This window comes from Panthera onca, chromosome E1, assembly GCF_046562875.1.
Source record: "Panthera onca isolate mPanOnc1 chromosome E1, mPanOnc1 haplotype 2, whole genome shotgun sequence".
NCBI classification, from domain to species: Eukaryota; Metazoa; Chordata; class Mammalia; order Carnivora; family Felidae; genus Panthera; species Panthera onca.
In genome coordinates, this window is record NC_138352.1 from 46,931,512 (window position 1) to 46,951,203 (window position 19,692).

At 52.0% G+C, this 19,692-nt stretch overlaps 1 protein-coding gene across 1 annotated transcript; it reads right to left on the reverse strand.

Annotated features, from left to right (window-relative positions):
• Positions 1 to 12,939: 12,939 nt before the first annotated feature.
• NOG (noggin) lies at positions 12,940 to 15,230 on the reverse strand. Its single transcript, XM_060646478.3, has one exon. It carries the CDS (start codon positions 14,342 to 14,344, stop codon positions 13,646 to 13,648), a length of 699 nt encoding a protein of 232 aa, XP_060502461.1. The 5' UTR covers positions 14,345 to 15,230; the 3' UTR covers positions 12,940 to 13,645.
• Between the last annotated feature and the right edge of the window lie 4,462 nt (positions 15,231 to 19,692).

Here is a 19,692-nt window from a genome sequence, read left to right on the forward strand (position 1 = left end):
GTAAACGGTAGTACCACCTTCTAGCATTGTGAGGGGTCAGCTGAGGCGCGTGGAATGCTCAGTGCAGTGTTTGACACATGTTAAGAGCCCCATAAATGATTGCTGCTATCACAGGTTTTTCCCCAACAGTTGGAAAGGAAGGAGTTTTTAAGATTTCTTCGAATGTTTATTTGTTTTTGGGAGAGAGAGACAGAGAGACGGACAGAGCGCGAGAGGGGATGGGACAGAGAGAGAGACACTCACTGAATGTGAAGCAGGCTCCAGGCTCTAAGCTGTCAACACAGAGCCCGAAGCGGGGCTTGAACCCAGGAACCACGAGATCATGACCTGAGCTGAAGTTGGATGCTTAACCGACTGAGCCACCCAGGCGCCCCGAGGAAGGAGTTTTTAAAGTCTTTGTTCCTACACGGTAGCTGCCGTGGGATAAGGGCTCGACACATGAATGGGAGGATAACATGGCTGGTTTGCTATTGTCAGGGCCCGGGAAGGACTGGAGGGATTGTGGCTAGGGTCTCAGAGGGGGCTGCCACTCCAGGTCTCTCTCACTCCATAACTTGACCTCTTCTTACTCACCATGTTTATCCCACTCGGGTGCTGGTCTGACTTGCCTGGACTGAGATTTTAGGGGTAGGAGAGCCTGTTTCTGAGAGCCAGACTGGACTCTGGCCTGGCAGGGAGGGAGTGGCTGATCTTGTGAACACGGCCCTTTCAGTACCCAAGGGTACTCCCACAGGCCTTGGCAGGGCTTTGGAGACTCTAGAAGTGTGTGTCTAACATTGCAGGACAATGGGTCTAATTGGCACCTCTAAAACTGAATGCAGGGGAGCTTAGGTGGCTCAGGTGGTTAAACGTCTGACTCTTGATGTCGACTCAGGTCAAAATCTCACAGTTCATGAGATAGAGCCCCATACAGGGCTCTGTGCTGACGGTGCAGAGCCTGCTTGTGATTCTCTCTCTCTCTCTCTCTCTCTCTCTCTCTCTCTGCCCCTACCCCACCCCCACTAGTGCTCTCTCGCTCTCAAAATAAATAAATAAATAAACATTAAAAAAATAAAGCTAGGGGCGCCTGGGTGGCTCAGTCGGTTGAGTGTCTGACTTCGGCTCAGGTCACGATCTCGCGGTTCGTGAGTTCAAGCCCCGCGTCAGGCTCTGGGCTGATGGCTCAGAGCCTGGAGACTGCTTCCGATTCTGTGTCTCCCTCTCTCTCTGCCCCTCCCCCATTCATGCTCTGTCTCTCTCTGTCTCAAAAATAAACATTAAAAAATTAAAAAAATATATAAAGCTAAATGCTTCCTTCAGGAGCAAAGAAGAAAAGGTAACCATACTGAGTATTTTTAAGAAGTGATTTTAATCGGAGGATGGTAACCTGGCATGTCATAAGCATCTCCAGAATCTAGTCCCAGCCGTGGGGCTAACCAGCTTTGTGACTTTGGGCAAGTCTCTGCACCCCTCTGGGCTTTTGTATCCCCGCCTCAAATGTGAGAGAGCTGGAATAAATGCCAGTCATGGTGCTCTGATGTCCCTTCCGTACTGCTCTTCTGTGATTTTATCCCCCATTTCTTCTGGTTTAAACGGGCCACAAGTCTTCATTGTCCCAGCCTTCATCAAATCAGTTCCTCACAAGACAGGAGTATCCACAGAAGACCATGCTGGCCGGCTGTTCACAGGGCTTTCCTACGAGACTCCCATGATCTTTGGGACTATCTTTCTCTGTTCTTCCTCTTCCTCTGGGTGGGGACAGCCTGAGTGCTCTGTGGAGAAGTACATATTATTAATGACAGTGACTTGTGTTTGCTCAAGGTTTGAGAGCTTACACAGGCATTAATATTATCAGTCACATAGCTGGGATGGGGTAGAGCAAAGAGCCTAGATTCAACTTCAAAGTCTACACTTTTAACAACCCCACATTACCTATGTCTTCAAAAGATGTATATAAGTTGAAGTTGGAATTAACCAACATTCGCTAAACAAACCAAAAAGTTCTGTTTGGATTTGACTTAAAAGGAAAGCAACAGAACCCCTTGTCATTTCCAGTCGCTCAGTTACTTAATTACCACATATTTATGAAATGCTTACCATGCATAAGACACTGTTTTGGATAATATGGTTGGAAATTAGAATCAAATACAGTAACTTCCCTCAAAGGACTTTGAAATCCAGAGGTAGCCAGATATGGGTCCATACTAATGAGTGCAGTGTTATAAGTGCTGGGACCGTGGCACTTAGGCAGTATGCAAATTGGAAAGCCCCTGGGTTTTGGGGTTTGAATCCTGGTTCTGAGTCCTTGCTTTGCCACTAAGAGTCTTTGGGTAATTCAGCAAATCTTTCTGAACCTATTATGTAGTCATTGTCGTCGTCATCGTAATATCACATAGGATTAAGTTGGAGTTTACATGATACAATGCACATAAAGGACCCAGGACAGTGCCTGTCACATATGGAAAGTTAGCATCTATTATTGGTTATTATTATTAATCATCAGCACCGTGGGAGGACAAAGTACAGCTTGATCAGTTCTACCCTGGCCAAGGAAGTACCATGTGAGCGGTGCCCTGAAGTATGAGTAGGCCTTCCCTAGGTGGAATCCTGTTTTGGGGTGATGGGGTAAGTGTGGGGCAGGGGACATTCAGGTAGAGCAAATGGTGTAAGCAAAAGGCCCAGCAGGTTTAGGTATGTTTAGCCATGAGTAATTTGTGTGGCTGGTTGGTGGGGGAAGGCGGGTGGAGCCGAAAATGGTGGCAAATTACAGTGGAAGGCAAGTTGGGGTCATAGATTGTAAAGGACCTTGGGCGCCATGCTAAGGAAGTTAACCATGGTTCTACAGTGAAGGGGAGACACTGGAAGTACGTAGGAAGTAGGGAAGACATCTGGCCCAAAACAAAGATCTGGGTGCTGGCCATACAGGTGTAATACATCCCACAGTGAGAATCCCAGAGTATCCCCTCAGGCAGAGGACACAGATGGAGAGGAGGCAAGCTGACCAGAACCCTGGGGAGCATCAATCTCTAAACATCCAGCCAGACAGAGGAATCACACAGGGCATGTCCTCCAGGAATCCCAGGGGTCTGGGGCCACAGTGTGGGAAGAAGGAAGACAGCAGAGGAGGCCTGGGCTCTTGGGAAACCTGCCTTGGAATGTGGCATTTGGGGGAAGTTGTCCAACCTCGGGGGTGGCAGGCACTTGTGTCCACGGGTTTAGTCACCAGCTGCCCCATACTCCCATCAGAATTTCTCCACGAGTCTTTATCGTTAACCTGAGATTTGACACTGACTGGGTCATTCACCCTCTCTGGGCCATGGAATGTTTTCCATGTTCCATGGTGGTGGTCATGATGCCTTTTAAAGCTCTTCATTGCCCGGTGGTGGATGCCTTTTAAAGCTCTTGTTGCTGATGTTGCCCATTGACTTGGAAGCCTTGGCCCTACCTGAGTGCGCTCGTCTCTCTCATAGGTCTCTGCCCTTGAAGTGAGGTGAGGAGGACACCAGTGAAGAGTGTTTCTGGGAGTTAGTCACCTCTAGGTGATTCCTGATTGAGTGCCAATAACTAGGATTGAGGAATTTCTGGAATTAGAACAAATTAGAGCTAATGTACCTGGGATGGATTCCTGCCTCTGTTTATGTAAAACAAACTCCCTGGCTTCCCCAATTTCTTCCATCCTGATTTAACTTTTTTTTTTTTTTCCTCTCAGCTTTGCCTTTGGTCATTGGTTTTCCCACTTTTGTCCATTCTTTGGCCTATAACTTAAACAACAATGACAGCAAAACCCAGATGTCAACTGGAATGAAATACAAAGCTGTTTCACGGGTGGAAAAAAAGAAGAATCCACTGGATTCTTTCCCTTGCCATAGATCGTGCATGGATGAGGACCTGAGTAAGTAGCTGGTCTGCCATTGGGTAATAGGACATCTGGCTTTCATCCTGACTGCAGGGGTACAGCACAGGCCTCAGAATTGGGAAGAGGGAAAGAAACCATGGTAGGCTGGACTCCTACACCCCACCAGGAGCTAAACCAATGTGTTCCCACCAGGAACACATTGGAACATCCCAACAGGCTGGTAAGGTAGATACCGTTATATCCATTTTAAATGTGTGGAAACTCAATCTCGGGGATGCCACAGCTAATAGCCATGTAACCAGGGTTCAGACTCACTCTGGTCCAAGGTAGCTATTCCCCACCCCCACCTGCCACCCCTAAATATCAACTTCTTTGACCAGTAGAAAGGCTTTTGCCTCCAGGGCAAGCTATTCTTCAAGCCTCAGTTTCCTTATCTTTAAAATGATAATCAAAACTCTGGCTCTGCGTGGGTTTGAAAGAGATAATGAATGTGAAAGTGGTTTTTAAACCGTAAAGCATTAAGGCATGAGTTAGTCATTGTTTAATTTTATTATTCCCTGGGCAGGAAAGATGGAGTTTTAACGGTTCAGCAGATAAGGTAATCTCTCCCATTTTTAAGGATTTCAGATGTGGAGAAAGGTGAATCTTCTACCCACCCCTGGAGCGTCCTTTTAGAATTTTCTCTATGGAATTACTCAAAGCTATCTAGCCTCTGATGGGAACGTTTCTCTAGGTGGTAGATTCCCTTTTACTGGGAGATTCCTTGATTTGCCAGAAGAATTTATCTGCAACTCAGCCACCTCTCCCTGCCTACTCCAGCAGACGGGGACCTTCTGGAGTCAGTAAACTGGGAGTCACTCTAATCCCCAGAATGATAGAGTCACTGCAGGGTCATGTGAATAGCCCTGGCTCTGTATCCACCTTCGGGGACATTCTTAAAGTTTCCCTGGATCACTATTTAACAAGAGCTGGACTCTGTATTTCAACATCCTCAGAGCCCCAGATAGAACCTGGCTTATACTGGGAATATGATCAATTGCTATTTCTTCAGTGTGTCAGTCATCCAGTCTTTTTTATATGGGGGTGTCTATATGTGTCCTGACCTGCACCTCTGCCCAGGGATACCTTGGTGAGCAAAATGGAGGGAGGTGATAGTCCAGTGGAAGAGAAAGAGGACACAAATATCTGAGGATTATAAATATCAATTGCAAACTGATACAGCCTCTGAATAAAAAGTCCCAAGAGCCGGAGAGCATGGACCAGAGGGGACTTCCTGCTCTCCCTACGAATGAGATCTGAAGCCCGGGTGTGCTGGTTGCAGAAGAGGCATCCCAGCCTGTAGGACAGCATGTGCAAAGGCCCTAGAGCAGGGGGTGGGGAGGGGGAGCTTGGTGCATGAGAGAACCTGAGCTAGACTGTGTGGCTTGAACTCAGAGGCAGGCGCAGAGGGGCCTCAGTCTGGTAAGGATTCTGGCCTTTATCCTCAGAGCCATGGGAAGCCATTGAGAAGTTTTATGCAGGGGAGTGACAAGACCACATGTGTGTCTTAAGGTCACTTGGGCTGCAGCGTGGAGAATGGATTGGAGCTGGGGCGAGCATGGAATCAGGGAGACTGGTTGGGATTATGAACTCCGGGAGCACGAAACCCCTCTGCCTCTCCCGACAGCCCGGCAGAGAGCTAGTGCTGTTTGGATCTTGGCTCTCCCACCAACTAGCCGTGCGATCTTGGGCGAGTCACTTAGGCTTCCTGTTTTCACAATTTCCACATCTGTAAAATGGGGAAGAACGATTTCCCTCTCTGGACTAACTTGGTCCCCTTAATTGCATAAATTAGACGCCAGTCAGGAGCCCTTTGCAACTGGGGCTGGGAGGAGGCTGCCAAAACCAGTGACTGCGGGCCCTTTTCTCTTGGCAGGTGCAGGCCAGCACTGACTTCCTTGTTCTTAATGGATACACTCACTGAGCAGCCGGCAGATGTGCGGTTGGCTCCTGAGCCCAACCCTGACCATAGAGAAATAGCACCAGCCGCCCCTGCCTCCGCCATCTGGAATGAGCTCCGTGAGTGTCCATCTCTGCTTCGATTTCTGTGAGCTCCAGTTTTCTTACCTGTAAGACAAGCCTGTGTACATGTATCACTCCAGTCAATATTTGTTCAGTGCTGCTATGGCTCAGGCACTGGGTTAGTTTCTGGGAACATAAGACTGACCTATTTCCTGCCCTTGGGAGTCTTCATATCTCATTGCATGAAAAATTACATGCACGAAAGTGCTTTTAAAATCCTAACACTGCTTATACTTACAACAACTGTAAAAGGGTGGTTGAACAGAAATCTGGAAATGCTGTTTTTGGTGGCGGTTCTGTTCCAAAGTAACCAGCACGGAGACAAGTCGGTTGGCTTTGATGAGCCTTAGTTTCTGCAGTCAAATGAAGGAATGAAGAACTTTACGGCCATCTGTTTTTAAACGTTGTCATTCTATCACCCTTCCTGCAAAATCTGGGTCCTCTTCCCAAAAGTCGTGGATGGTTTCCTTTGGGACTTCCTTTCTTATTGCAAAGAATCACACTTTGCTTTTTACTTTCAGTCCCCTTCTCATATCTAATCCAGGGCTCCGAACTGTAAATGCTACAGCGGTTCTGGTGGGTGGTAGAATGAGTGAAGCAGGCAATAAGGAGAGGTAAGGATTGTGGCAAAACAAAGGAGGCCTGTTCCATTTAAAGAACACTGCTGCTTTCCTGCTCCACACGCTAGTGCCTTACATAAAAATGCAGCCTGGATCTAACTTCTGTTTTCCTTTAAAATTTTTTAATGTTTATTTATTTTTGAGAGAGAGAGAGTGAGAGAGAGCAAGTGCAAGTTGGGGAGGGACAGAGAGAGAGAGAGGGAGACACAGAATCGGAAGCAGGCTCCAGGCTCTGAGCTGTCAGCACAGAGCCTGACGCGGGGTTCAAACCCACAAGCCATGAGATCGTGACCTGAGCCCAAGTTGGACACTTGACTGAGCCACCCAGGTGCCCCTGTTTTCCTTTAATATGCCTCTCAGTTTGGTCCTTTTCTCTCCCTTCACCCTCTCTGGCCCTCCAGCCTGCTGTCTTACTTTTCTAATCTTTTTTTTTTTACACACCCCGAATCCCGAGCAAGCGTCCCACCTCATCCCCTCTTTAAGAACCTGCAGCAGTTTGCTGTGGACCCTGAACCCCGTTCACTTCCTTTTACCTAGTATTTACTGGACACACGTATCATGGCAAGCACTGTGCTGTATGCTGTGGAGACTTTAAAAAAAGAGTTACGATTAAAAAATTCTGTCACTTCAAAATTCTCACAGCCGACGGCAGAGGTTAACCTTTGTGTTTCAGACCTTAGAATCTGATGAGAACAACACACTCTTCCCAGAAAGAACACACGCAAACACATTTGACGTACATGCTACAGAGCCAACCTTGACACTCCTCTGCTAAGCAGGGCAGGTCAAGAGTCCCCTGCCTGGAGAAAGTCCGATGCTTAGGTCTCAGTGTGACAGAGGGGCACAGAGAAGGGAGTGCTTCACTCCAGATAGAGGAAGCCTTTACGGAGCAGAGCTGATGCCACTTTGAAATCACACAGGCCTGTGTTTGAATCCAAATGCTTCCCTTTCCCAGATGGTGTCCCTGGGCGAGGCACTCAGCTTCTCTGAGCCTCATTCTCCTGGCCTGTGGAATGGCCGTGATGCTCGTTTCACAGGGAGAGTGAAACGAGATGATGAACATGAGGCACCGGGCTGGTGGTATCACTCAAGGCCTGCTCGTGCCTTCCTCTGCCCCTTGGTCTCTTTTGGGCCTGCATGCCTTTCTTCATAGCATCTCCAAATGCAAGTTCCCCAAGACCCTTCTGGTCTGCTAGGGAGAATCTTACTGTTCCCTAACCTCAGAGAGCCCTCCCTCTTTGGCTGTCTCCCTACCCTCCACCCATCCACCCATGGATTCATTCATTCAACTCAGTTAGGAACTGAACTCTTCCCCAGGCTCCTCAGATTCCTCCCTCTTCTGGATGAGCCTGGAACCTCTCTGTACCTGTCTGAGGGTGGCGGCAAAGGAAGAAGCTCTTTCATCTGAGCATCCGCAGGCCTGAAACATAAGGGGGCCTTCGACCGTCCGCCAGCCCCCACATCCAATCAGTCACCAAGTCCTCTCCGGTCTTTCGGCAAATGCTTTTTGTGTTCGTTGGCACTGACGCTCCTCAGGTATCCACACTTAATGATTGTCTCTGGTTCACAGCAAGGTCCTCCTTAACCAGCCTTCCAGCAGCCACTATCCCATTTCTAACCCGTCCTAAACACCGGCACCAGACTTGAATGGGAGATGACTCTCCCTCCCCACTTTTGTGTCCTGAGCAGACAGTACAGAACGTAGCTTGTGGGAGATTAAAGATGGCCCCTGATTCCTTGCTGCTTGCTCCCATTGAGAGGTCTACTTCCCTTTCTCTTCAATCTGGGCTCCTGGCGGAGACTTGGTAGCCAACAGACTGTGGTGGAAACAGTGTTGCATGATTTCTGAGACAATGTCTTGAGAAGCCTGGCAGCTTCCATCCAGTTCTCTTGGAGTACTTTTTCTCTCAGAGCTACCATGAGCTACCATGTAGGGAGCCCCACTATTCTGAAGCCATCGGGCTTTGAGAAAACCCAAGCCACATGGAGTAGCCACCTGAGGGGGCTCTAGTCAACAGGTCGGCTGAACTCCCGTAATGGCTAGGAGGCATTTGAGAAGTGGATTTCTAGGGCTCGGCTGACACCGCAAGTATCAGAGATGATGAACTGCCCAGCTGAGCCCTCTCCAAATTCCTGACACACAGAATCATGAGCCAAATGAAATTGTTGTTCTAAGATTATTAGTTTTAATGTAGCTTGTCATGAACCAAAAGATAAGCAGACCAGTGATCAAAAACGGTTGAATGAACGAAGAATTCATCGGCAGTAGTGCTCTAATGGTGTCGCTGCCCTATTCAAGAGCTCTCGATGGCTCCCTATAGCCCAAAAAAGAATGTTCAGTGCCCTCAGTTGGCATTCACGCTCCTTCATAATTTGGCGTCAGCCTGCTTTGCAGAGCTTCCCAAACAGATACTTTTCCAACATCATGTCTTTACTTATCTCTACTGCTTTCTCCATCTAGATGTCCTTTCTGCCCACATTCCCACCTCAGGATGTTGACATTTAACTTGTCCTTTGAGACTTTAGTCAGGTGCCTTCTCTGGCTGCCCAGTCCAGCAGTGAGCCCTCCTCTTTCCATCTCTACTTTGTTTGATGTTTTCCTAATTCTTTTCCTTCATTGACCCTGTTCTTTATTTCTCACCTCCTCCTCCTCGTGTGTGTGTGTGTGTGTGTGTATGTGTGTGCTCACGCGTGTGGAGGGTGAGCACATAAGGAGGCATACAAACGTGTTGTGCGGCCTACCAGGCATGAATCCCTACAGAGCCTGAGATGGGACTTTCCAGCACATAATCTGGCACCTTGCGTCTCTCAAGCGCTTGAAGGGAGGAAGGGTATTTAGAAGAAGCAGAGGCTTTGGGGTCAGCTCAGATTTTGAATCATAATTGTGCCACTTACTGTGTGGCTTTGGGCGAGATGCATAAACTCTCTGAGCTCAGTCTCCTTATTTAGAAACTAGAGACCTCATGAGAATGTGTGTATAGGCCCAGCTCTCGCGCTTGGCTCATCACAGACCGTTAATAACTGTTCGCTGAGCAGACACAGCAGAACAGTCGATCATCTTCTGGAAGCTCAAGTGTTACCGTGTCAATGTTGGAAATAACTCTCTGCCATCACAAATATATACATTTTAAAACAATTAAAAGAATTTTGAAAGGAACACAGAACAAGAGCAGAGTGAAAAGGCACAGTGGAGACCGCCTGGCCATCCCCAACTATATTAATCTGTGTGATCGGCCTGGCTCTGCTGGCGCCTCAGTCTTCTCATCTGTGAACTGAGCGGTGGGTACTGGAATCTAAGCTCCCCTCCAGTGCTGACATTCCAAGAGCATTAAAGGAAAAGGATGAATCACCCCTTCAAAATACCAATACGGGCTGGGCCCTCCCCCTGCTGTCCCCATCCAGCACAGCTAAGAGCTCGTAATACACAGCCGGCTTCCTGCTGCAGCTGCCACGAAACTTCAACCCCCTTTCCCAGGGGTCTCAGAAGCAAGACTGATAATGGACCCCTGGCCTTCTCCATCTCAACAGGGAACCAGATCCAGTTCCCAGACTCTGGGGGCCAGAGGGCCCTCCCCTGAGGGTGCTGGCTTTCCGTGGACATTTGGCTTTCAGTATACATGTGCATGAAGTGTGGGGAGTTGGGAGGGCGGAAGGAAGGAATAAAGGAAAGAGTTGAAAATAGAGGGTTGATGATTGATTTCCTGCGATCCTGGCGGGAGGGCTGGAGTGGTGGTAACCTTGCCCTTCTCTTCCAGGATGTCGAGAAAGTGGATGTGTCTGTATCTGTAATAGTTCTAATTCTCCAACCTGGGGAGGCATGGTTCCCTCCCCCCCCCCCGCCCCCGCCCCCAGCAGCTGCATGAATTTGTAAGCACAGGCTGTCAAAGCCACGGAAGACACCAAGATCAATTTTCCTCCTTACAGGAGATAGACACTAGGTGACCGCAGAGGACAGTTTTCTTGCCTCTCTGCCCAGAGCTCTCTACTCCTTTCCGCGTTGCTGCTATTATTAGTATTATCAACATTAATAATAATGGAGACGTAACCGGCTGTGCATTAGTCACAATGTTCCAGGGGCCAGCACCTCCTTCCTTCTCTTCTGGGACTGCCTGGATCCTGCTGGGTCCTCTTCTCCGCGTCCGGAGCTGCTTGGGGCCTGCCCTTTGGTCTGTGTGCGCGGTGGTCTGTCTACTGCCCGTCACGTCTGCAGCAGCCCGGGTCCTCCTAGCTCACACCGACTCCGGCTCTGAAAGCCGAGAAGCTCGCCGGCTGCGAGCGGGTTTTCCAAGTGGGCAGGGGTGGGGAGGAGGGGCGCGGGCGGGCGGGCGGAGGGAGGAGGGGGCGTCGCGGAGGGGAAGACCTCGCATTGTAATCCAATGACATTGCCAACGTGGGGGTGGGGGCGCTGGCCTCGGCGCGCTCTCCGAGTTTTGGCTGCCCGCCCAGCTGGGAATAACTCTCTTCGCATAATTCGCGTGTTTACCAGGCATGAAAATTCTTGCTTTCGGCTCTGCCCCCCCCCCCCCGCCCCGTAAGCCCCCTCCCCTTCCCCCTCCCCACCACCTCCGCCCCTCGCGAGTGAAACTCTGTCTAAAAAAATATTGGCCCGGGGCACAGAAAGTTTTGCATAAATTCATAAGTGATGAATGGCTGATTTTAACGTTATTTGGGTATTTGTCAGAACTTAACAAATATACATGAGGACGGCGGTTCATAAACTTAAACATCTCAATATCCCCTTTCTTCTGGAAATAAATTACGTTTGTTTGCCGGGCTTGGAGTCTTAAGGTAGCCGACATTAGGAATATTTTAAAAGCCATCATCCATCGAGCATGTCTCCCAGGCGCCAGGAAGATTAAATGAAAGAATCATAAGATGGAGGTCTTTAACTTTTAATCCTTTTACAATGAAGCCTCAGATAGTCGCGGGGGCAGGGTGCCCTCTCTGGGGGGAATAATGCCGTTATTCCTCGGCTCTCAGTTAATGAATACCCTAACGTCTGTCCCACGGCTGACGGAGGCAGCGCCGGGGAGGGGGCTCCGGCTCCCGGGCCAGGCTATTGAAATGCGGAGCCACCGAGGCTGCGTCGGGAGGGAAGAAAGCGCCCGGCTGGAGGGACAGGGCGGGCGGGGCCGGGGGCATTGAGACTGCGCTGGGGACCCGGCGCAGGTTTGAAATAATTAGCATAGATTCGCCGGGACTCCGGCCCCGGGGTGGGGATGGGGCGCGGGGGGGGGGGGGGGGGGGGGCGGGGAGGGACGCCGGGAAGGAGGCGCGGGGAGGTGGCAGGGGGGTGGGGAGGGAGCAAAGGAGAGCGACTTTGGAGTCCAAGATAAATAAAGGGAGCGCTGAGCAGTGTCAGGAAGCCGGCCCACGTGGAGCTGCGCGGATGGGCGCCACCGCGGACTGAGGCGGAGGGACGCACGCGAGTCGAGCGCCAGCCCCAAGAAGTTGGCTTTTTAAGGGGTGGGGTGAGGGTGCTATTTTGCACTTTCCTTTAAGGGTAACACGTCTTCTGCCCCTCTCTAACCCAAAAGTTCAGAGATCCCGATTCTGATTGCTCCTCCCTCCCCACCCCCAAGCAGACGAAGTGTCCAGAGAGGGGGGCGCACCCCATTCCCAACTGCAGATCCCAGTGGTGGCGTTTTTTCACCCAAATGCAGACCCCTCCGAAATCCTGACTCTCAGAGTCCTCCCTAGGTCCTGGGGGAGGAGGGAGGCGAGTGTCAAATCTCCCAGCTATCCCCAGCAATTCCGGCCGGGGCCCTGGGGTTTTGGGGGCTCGGACCTGCAAGATCCCGGCGCCCGAGTGTTGATTCCAAAGGACCGGGTCGCCTCAGCTTACATCACCGTAGCTTCCGGGCGTGCAAAGGGTTAACACGGACTGGTTATTGATGTGGAGGGGGGGGGGCGGCGGTGCGAGGCGGGAGGGGTGGCGGGATCTGGGTGGGCGCGCTCTGATCTCTCCCACCACCACCCCCCCATTCCTCGGGGGTCAAGTTTCAGCGGCACTCCGCCCCCAGGGTAGGTGTGAAAGACACGTGTCCCCATTGTGAAGGGCCTGTCAGGCAGGACAAAGCGGCCGCCCATCCTCCCCCCCCCCCCACCCCCCGCCCCTCGGCCCAGCCTGGGGTCAGCTCCAGGGGGCCGGCTGGGTGTCGAGGTCAGGACGGGCCCGAGCTTTGGTGACATAGGGAGAAAAAGCTGGGAGACGCGGCAGAGGCCACGTGATGCTCAAGTGAGGGGTTTGAGAATAACCCTCCCCCCCCCCCCCCCCATGAAAAACTGAGCGGTCATCTCCATCACAGCAGAAGAGGGGATGAGACCCTTCTCCCAACAGGCATAGTAAGCACAGCGGCACCCCTACCCGCCCCCTCCAGCCCCCACACCCCCCCATCAATCACCAACACAGAGAATCGCAGTGTCGAGCGCAGTCGGTTTTAGTGGTTTTCTTTAATCCTGCTCTGCACTTCTTCCTCATTTACTACACGGGATATTATAAAGAATAAATAGCAGATACTCTTAATTTACAATGATTAGTCATTCCATTTGTTCTCTATATTTACAATAACTGTAAAATAACATTGAACTCTATAGCTTCTTCGAGGTCCAAGGAAAACCAAAACACTTTCCGAAGAATGGAAAATAGCTTTTTTAAAGTCCTTCTACAAAAGTTCTCCCCTCTCTTTGTACTTTAAGAAAAAATAACTTTTCCCCCCTGCTTCGCCATGCGAAGGGCACTGGAATATAAATAGCAGGTTAACATTATTAGCAACAACCAGAATAAGTCTCTCTTTTCTCTGTTCTTTTTTTTCCTTTTGCTTATTTTTTTTTAAAAATACAGTAGAAGCCGGTAACTTTTAACGTATAATACTGACCTTTTAATAAGTAAATTAAAACTGGGACCGTATATACACACACATATACATTCCTACACAGTTAAACAGTGCATTACATGAACCAGAAAGCTAGGTCTCTGTAGCCAGAAAAAAAAAAAAAAAAAAAAAAAAGTTCATTGAATCCCCTCTCGAGAGGGTGGTGGACTGGTTGGAGACGGTGCGGGGGGCGGGGGGGAGGGCGTCGGTGGGGTTTCATCAGTTGTCCGGGTGCGGGAAGGGGACCCCGAGTCCTAACACGAGCACTTGCACTCGGAAATGATGGGGTACTGGATGGGAATCCAGCCGCAGCGCTGGCCCCCGCGCCGCTGACAGCGCCACCGCAGCACCGTGAGGTGCACGGACTTGGACGGCTTGCACACCATGCCCTCGGGCACGGAGCACGAGCGCTTACTGAAGCAGCTGCCCACCTTCACGTAGCGCGGCCAAAAGCGGCTGCCCAGGTCGTTCCACGCGTACAACACCGGGCAGAAGGTCTGCGACCACAGCCACATCTGTAACTTCCTCCGCAGCTTCTTGCTCAGGCGCTGCTTCTTGCCCGGGGCCAAGCCCTCGGAGAACTCCAGCCCTTTGATCTCGCTCGGCATGGCCCCCGACGGCCGCTGCCGCAGCAGCTGGTCCAGCTCGGCCAGGTCCTCGGCGCCCCCGGCCGCCCCCCCGCCCCCGCCGGGCCGGTCCTCGGGGGGCGAGGTGGCCATGAAGCCCGGGTCGTAGTGGCCCCCGAGCAGCGAGCGCAACAGCGTCTCGTTCAGATCCTTCTCTTTGGGGTCAAAGATAGGGTCCGGGTGTTCGATGAGGTCCACCAGGGGCAGGTTGTCGCTGGGAGCCGGGCGGATGTGGAGATAGTGCTGGCCGCCGGCCGGTGCCGCCCGCAGCCCCAGGACCACCACCAGGGCGTAGAGGGTGACCCCCAGGCTGGGGCAGCGCTCCATGCCTCCGGCGCGCGCCCGGGGCTGCTGCTTCGTCCCGCGTCCCCGGAGGAGAGCACGCCGAGCCCGCGGCGCCGCCGCGCTCCCCCGTCTCTCCGGAGGCGGCTCACCCGAGGCTGGGCAGGCGCAGGGCCGGCAGCATGAGTCGCCGGGAGAGCCCTTCGCGCAGCGCCGGCTCCCACCGGGGCGGAAAGAAGGCACACAAGTTGGCCGCAACTCCTCTCCCGGGTCTATGCGGGCAGGCGGCCGCGGCGGGGCATCCGAAATTACTCCAGGGCGACGGCGGGCGCGGGGGGCGCCGGCTCCTCGCTGCCTTCCCGGGCCGGCGGCGGCGCAGGGCGCGTGGACGAGCCGCTCTCCCCTCCTCCTCCTCTCTCTGCTCGTCGTCCTGCCGCTCTGTGCAGCGCCGCTGGCCCAGCGGGTCCTAGGGGCACTTCCCTCCGCCTGCTCGGGGCTCCGCGGCCGGCTCTGCCCGGCGGACTCCAGCGGCGGCGGCGGCGGCGGCGTCCGCGCACGTTGGCACCGGTTTGTCTGTCTCGCAGCGTCCAAGCCTTTAAATTTCCTGCACTTTCAGCTCCATCACCATGGAAACCACTGACTCTCTCGGCGTTGCCCCCTCCCCCTTCTTTCCCCCAAACAACAACCCCACCCCCCACTTCTCCACCCCCGAGGAGCTGGAGCGGCACAGGCTCCGGGGGAAGCCGCCTGCACTCGCCGCGGCGGCGGCTTCGGCAGCGCCCAGGGCTGTGCCCCGCCGGACCCAGATGCCCCGGGAAGCCGACAGTCCGGCTGCCCGCCGGAGCTCACAGGCGGCGGCGGCGGCGGCGGCGGCGGCAGCGGCGGTGGCGGCGGCGGTGGCGCTTGGCAGGTCTCCGCGCAATTTTCTCTCTCCCCCACCACCCACCCCCCTTCTCCTCCTCCTGCAAAATGCACCGCCCCCCTCCTTTCTCCCGGAGCAATGCAACTGGGGCTCTAGGCGCCCCGCCAGGGCCAGTCCTGGGGAAAGCTCGCGGCGGCGCTGGAGCCGGGCTGGAGGGTGCAGGGCCGGTTCTGGGGGGTGCTCGAGGTGGGGCCGTGAGGGTTCTCACTAGCTGGGTGCTTTGCACTGGGAGGGGAACAGCCGGAAGGTGCTGGGGGCTCGTTTCTCCGTGCAGTCCGGCGCAAGGAATTTCTCCATGTGCATGGAGCTTTTTCCCCGGGCGCGTCTCTCCTTCCTCTCTCCCAAGCTTGGTCTAAGTCCCCTCCCCCTCCCCCCAGCGCGTGTACACACACACACACACACACACACACACACACACACTTTGAGCAGGAGGAGTTCGGGAGGCGCAGCGTTGCGCAGCGTGATGTAATTCCTAGGAAGCACTTCGGCCCGTCTGTTACTCGGGCCCACGAGGGGGGTCCGCTCTTCACCCTCCTCCTCCTTGGCCGGGTCCTGCACCCTGAGTGGCCGAGCTGCAGGGGCGCGTCCTGCTCGCCTGCGGCTCCCCTAGCCTGCCGGGTTCCGCGCGGCTGCCGCTCGGCTCCCTGGGGGCGGCGCGCCCTCTGCTGGCGCCCGACAAGTCCTGCACCTGGTGCTGGCCGCGGGCGGGGCGGGGTGGGGGGCGGCCCTGAGAGGTGGGTTCGTCTGCCTTCCACTCTGGCCAAGCTCAGCTTCTGCCTTCTGTGACCCTGTCATTGTGCGTGCGTGCGTGTGGGTTTGCGTGCGCGCGCGCGCTGCCGGGTCTGTTCTGGTTGCGCCTGTTCCCTCCAAGATATCGGGGCCCTCAGTGTAAACTTCCTGAGATTCCTCCTGAGGCCCCCCCCAAATGTCGCAAGAATATACTGCACCTTTGCTTCTGCTAAATCGGCCTCGGTGGGCAAGAGTGGAGCTCTAAAACTTTAGAAAGATGAACTGGCAGTAGGGGGACCTGAGTCCTGGCCGGGGTCTGCCCACATTTGTCAACTTCCGACAAGTCACTTTTGTGGCACCATATACCTTACTTTCTGCATTAGTGACATAACTACCTTCCTCTTCCAGTTCTACGTTTCCATGATCCTAAATAAACCTGCATGATGGATGGATGCTTTCTCTTCCCAAAGCAGTGTCTCTTTGATGAGAGATGGATGTTGAAATGACACTTCCGGTTAATTTTCCCTTGGATGAGGAACTGAATCTAAGCGTTAAAACTCAAACTTGGTTTCCCGTGTGGTGGATGTGATTGGGGTCTGGAAGAAGCTGGAGAAGAAGGACTTGGAGTAGATGACTCACGTGTTCACCAGCATTCCATGGAGTATCATTAGGAGGTCTTGTGACAGCCTAAATCACTCTACTTGCCCCAAAGATCTGTTTTTTCCTTTCAACCTGTGTCATCCGGTGCCCCCCACCCCTCCCCCCATGAATTTATCATCTAAGGAAGAAAACATACTGCATTTCATACTGTGTTTCACAACACAGTCTTTCTGCAAAACCTCAGCAGCTGAGAGGGATGGCCAATTTCGGCTGAAAACATTTTCTTAAACATTCTCCAACTTTGGAGTCTGCAAACACACACACACACACACACACACACACACACACAATGACACATGGACACTGGAGATAAGAACAACCCAATGGTTGTTTGAACTCAGCTAATTCTGACATGATGTGCCATTGGAACCTGGCACACGGTAGGCTTTTAAACCATACCCCTTTCTCTTAGGTACTCAGCATGGGGGCTTGGTGCTAGCTTGTTTTCTTAGAAAGATGCAATGGTCTGCAGAGCAATTTGGTCACTGCTGTGAACTAACTGGTTAAAGAAGTTCTCAGTGGAGAGTTCAAAAGCTAGGTCGTGGTTCAGTCTTCCTGAGATGGTAGGTTCCAATTTAGTGACATTTTATTGTGCTGTTTTCTGTTTCATCAATCCCCTCGCCTTCGGATCACCTATTTTTGAAAACCAACGCGTTTCCTTCAGTCCTTTATTTAGGTGGGGTGGATTTGTCTGAACAGCAAAAAAGTTCCCTCAGGAATGAAAAACAAACCATGTTAGACAAAGAATTGGATGACCTGGTTGTAGAGCATCCACTGGGTGAAGACTGGAAGAAGAAACACAAAAGAGAGAAATTCACAGTCAATTGCCACCATTCTAGACTTTTGCAGTCCAGTTAAGGGGGTTGGGCAAACATGTGAATAAAACATTAAAGGAATGTCGGAGGGGCACCTGGGTGGCTCAGTCAGTTGAGCATCCGACTTCGGGCTCAGGTCATGATTTCACAGTTCATGGGTTTGAGCCCCACGTCGGGCTCACAGCTGTCCACCTGTCAGTGCAGACCCTGCTTCTGATTCTCTGCCCCCTCTCTCTGCCTCCTCACCCCTCAAAAATAAATTAAAAAAAAACATTAAAAGAATGTGGGAAAAATCTATATATTCCCATAAGAGTGTAGACCAATGTTTCACAACTTTTAAAACCCAAGCCCACTTTTGATAAATATTACAATTTCGTGCTATCCTTTGTTGTTTGAAATTTTGTAATATATTATGATGACCAAAAAAAAAAGCCACAAGAATTATAATACAAACTATAGTGTTTTCAAAGTACACTTATCTGCCTCACCGTGGTGTTCTGAAATGCCCAACTTGGAGGGTCTGCAGTCCAGCAGTTGGATACTAAGTGAATGGGGTGGGGGGATGCTGTTTTCAGAGACTAAGCAGTACTAACACCTTCCTGGTAGAGCTGAGCTTTCTCGGAGCTTGATGAAGAAAAGATGTATTTATCTGAGTAGTGAGAGGAGGAGATTTGAGACCTAGAATTTGAATCTGCATAAAGAGAGGAAGCACGCTGTATCAGGGACAGACAGGGAATCTGGGGTGTGGGGCGTGGAGGAGGGAATGTCATAAACTGGGAATCTCAACACAAAGACAACCCCTGGACCAGGTGGGTCTCAGTTGGAATTCTGGCCCTGTCTTCCATGAGCTGCGCTACCTCCCTGACATAGGCATCTCTTACCTCGCAACTTCCATTTTCTCACTTGTAAAGTGGGGATAACAAACAACTCTCAGACTTGTGCTATACAGAGGGGGCAAAGAATGTCTAGATAAGCACAGCACCTGGGGCAGATCTGTAGTGGGCCTTAGTCTTTCAACAAATGCCTTCTTCAGGGAACCCTACTGCCTTCAACTGACCAGCCATCTCAGGTTTGGGCCAGAGAGGCAGAAAGCTACAGGGGGTGCTGGAGAAGTAACCCTATGACCTTTGGGCCTGCTTCCTGTCCACTTAGCACATGCAACTGAGCTATTCTCGGTGGCTGCTGGCCTTCAAAACTTTTGGGGTGGGGGGAGACGGAGATTGGAAATTCCTGGGGGACTCAACAGCTGGCCCATTTCAATGCTTCTGAGACTCTGTTGGAGAAGCAGTTTGATGAGCAGAGCTGTGGGGAGGGAGACAGATCTGTAGGGAGAGGGATGGCTATAAGCTCAGCTTTCTGGTCAGGCCCTAGCCCTGGGAGGTGTTTGGACTTTTGTGGATTGGCTAGGGACTCAGGCAGCCAAGTGGGAAGAGTCTAGTGAATCAGGAGTGTAGATCCATGCTTGGCTATTTGCATCTCATGATTTCCTAGTCTGGGCAAAGAAAACCTGAGCACTCCTAAGAACAATAGCTTCAGCAATTCTAGGTCAAGGCAAGAGGACCCTGAGGGTGCTTTCATGCATCTTTTCCTGTTTCCATCTGATTCTAAGCACAAGCCTAAGAACAACTCAACAGTTTTCTTGCTTCTTCGGCCCTGGAAACATAGACTTGAGGGGCAGCTGTGGGTGATCTGCAAAGGACATTGCAGATGGGGCTTGATATCAAAAAACCTGCAACCTACCAGCTTTGGGACCTTGAGGGAGTCACTCTACCTCTCTGGGGCTCCTTGACACTGAGAGGTCAGGGGACCATGAAGTACCACAAAGGAGACAGGAGTTGCCATTTTTTAGGCCTGGCATCATCCCAGACATATGAAAATCATCACCCTCTGATTCTGCCTCATGGGGCCCATAAATGTCAAATTTGATGGGCTTTTTCTTAGTGAGACCCAAAATGGCATTTTTGGACTTGACCCAGCTTAGCAAAGTGAGGAAAAGTCAGCCACAAGGCTTGTCACTTTGCCCTGCTGACTACCGGAAGGATGTGAGCTCCCCATGCCAGAGGGTGGTGGACTCCCCATAGCCTCCCAGGGGCCGGGGGAATGCTGGCAGGTTCAGGACCCACAGCCAGGGTGGGGCCTGTTCAGCTTCACAAGACATTCTGAATTTTGGGGTGTCCAGTTGGTGATAGGATTCTAATTCGAACAGTGAAGTTCTAACTGCTATCGGCATGGAGAGGGGGGAAGGGGGAAACAGAGGAGAGAGAGGG

Coding starts and splice junctions, on each gene's coding strand:
- NOG (XM_060646478.3), bottom strand. CDS start 14,344: ATGGAGCGCTGCCCCAGCCTGGGGGTCACCCTCTACGCCCTGGTGGTG.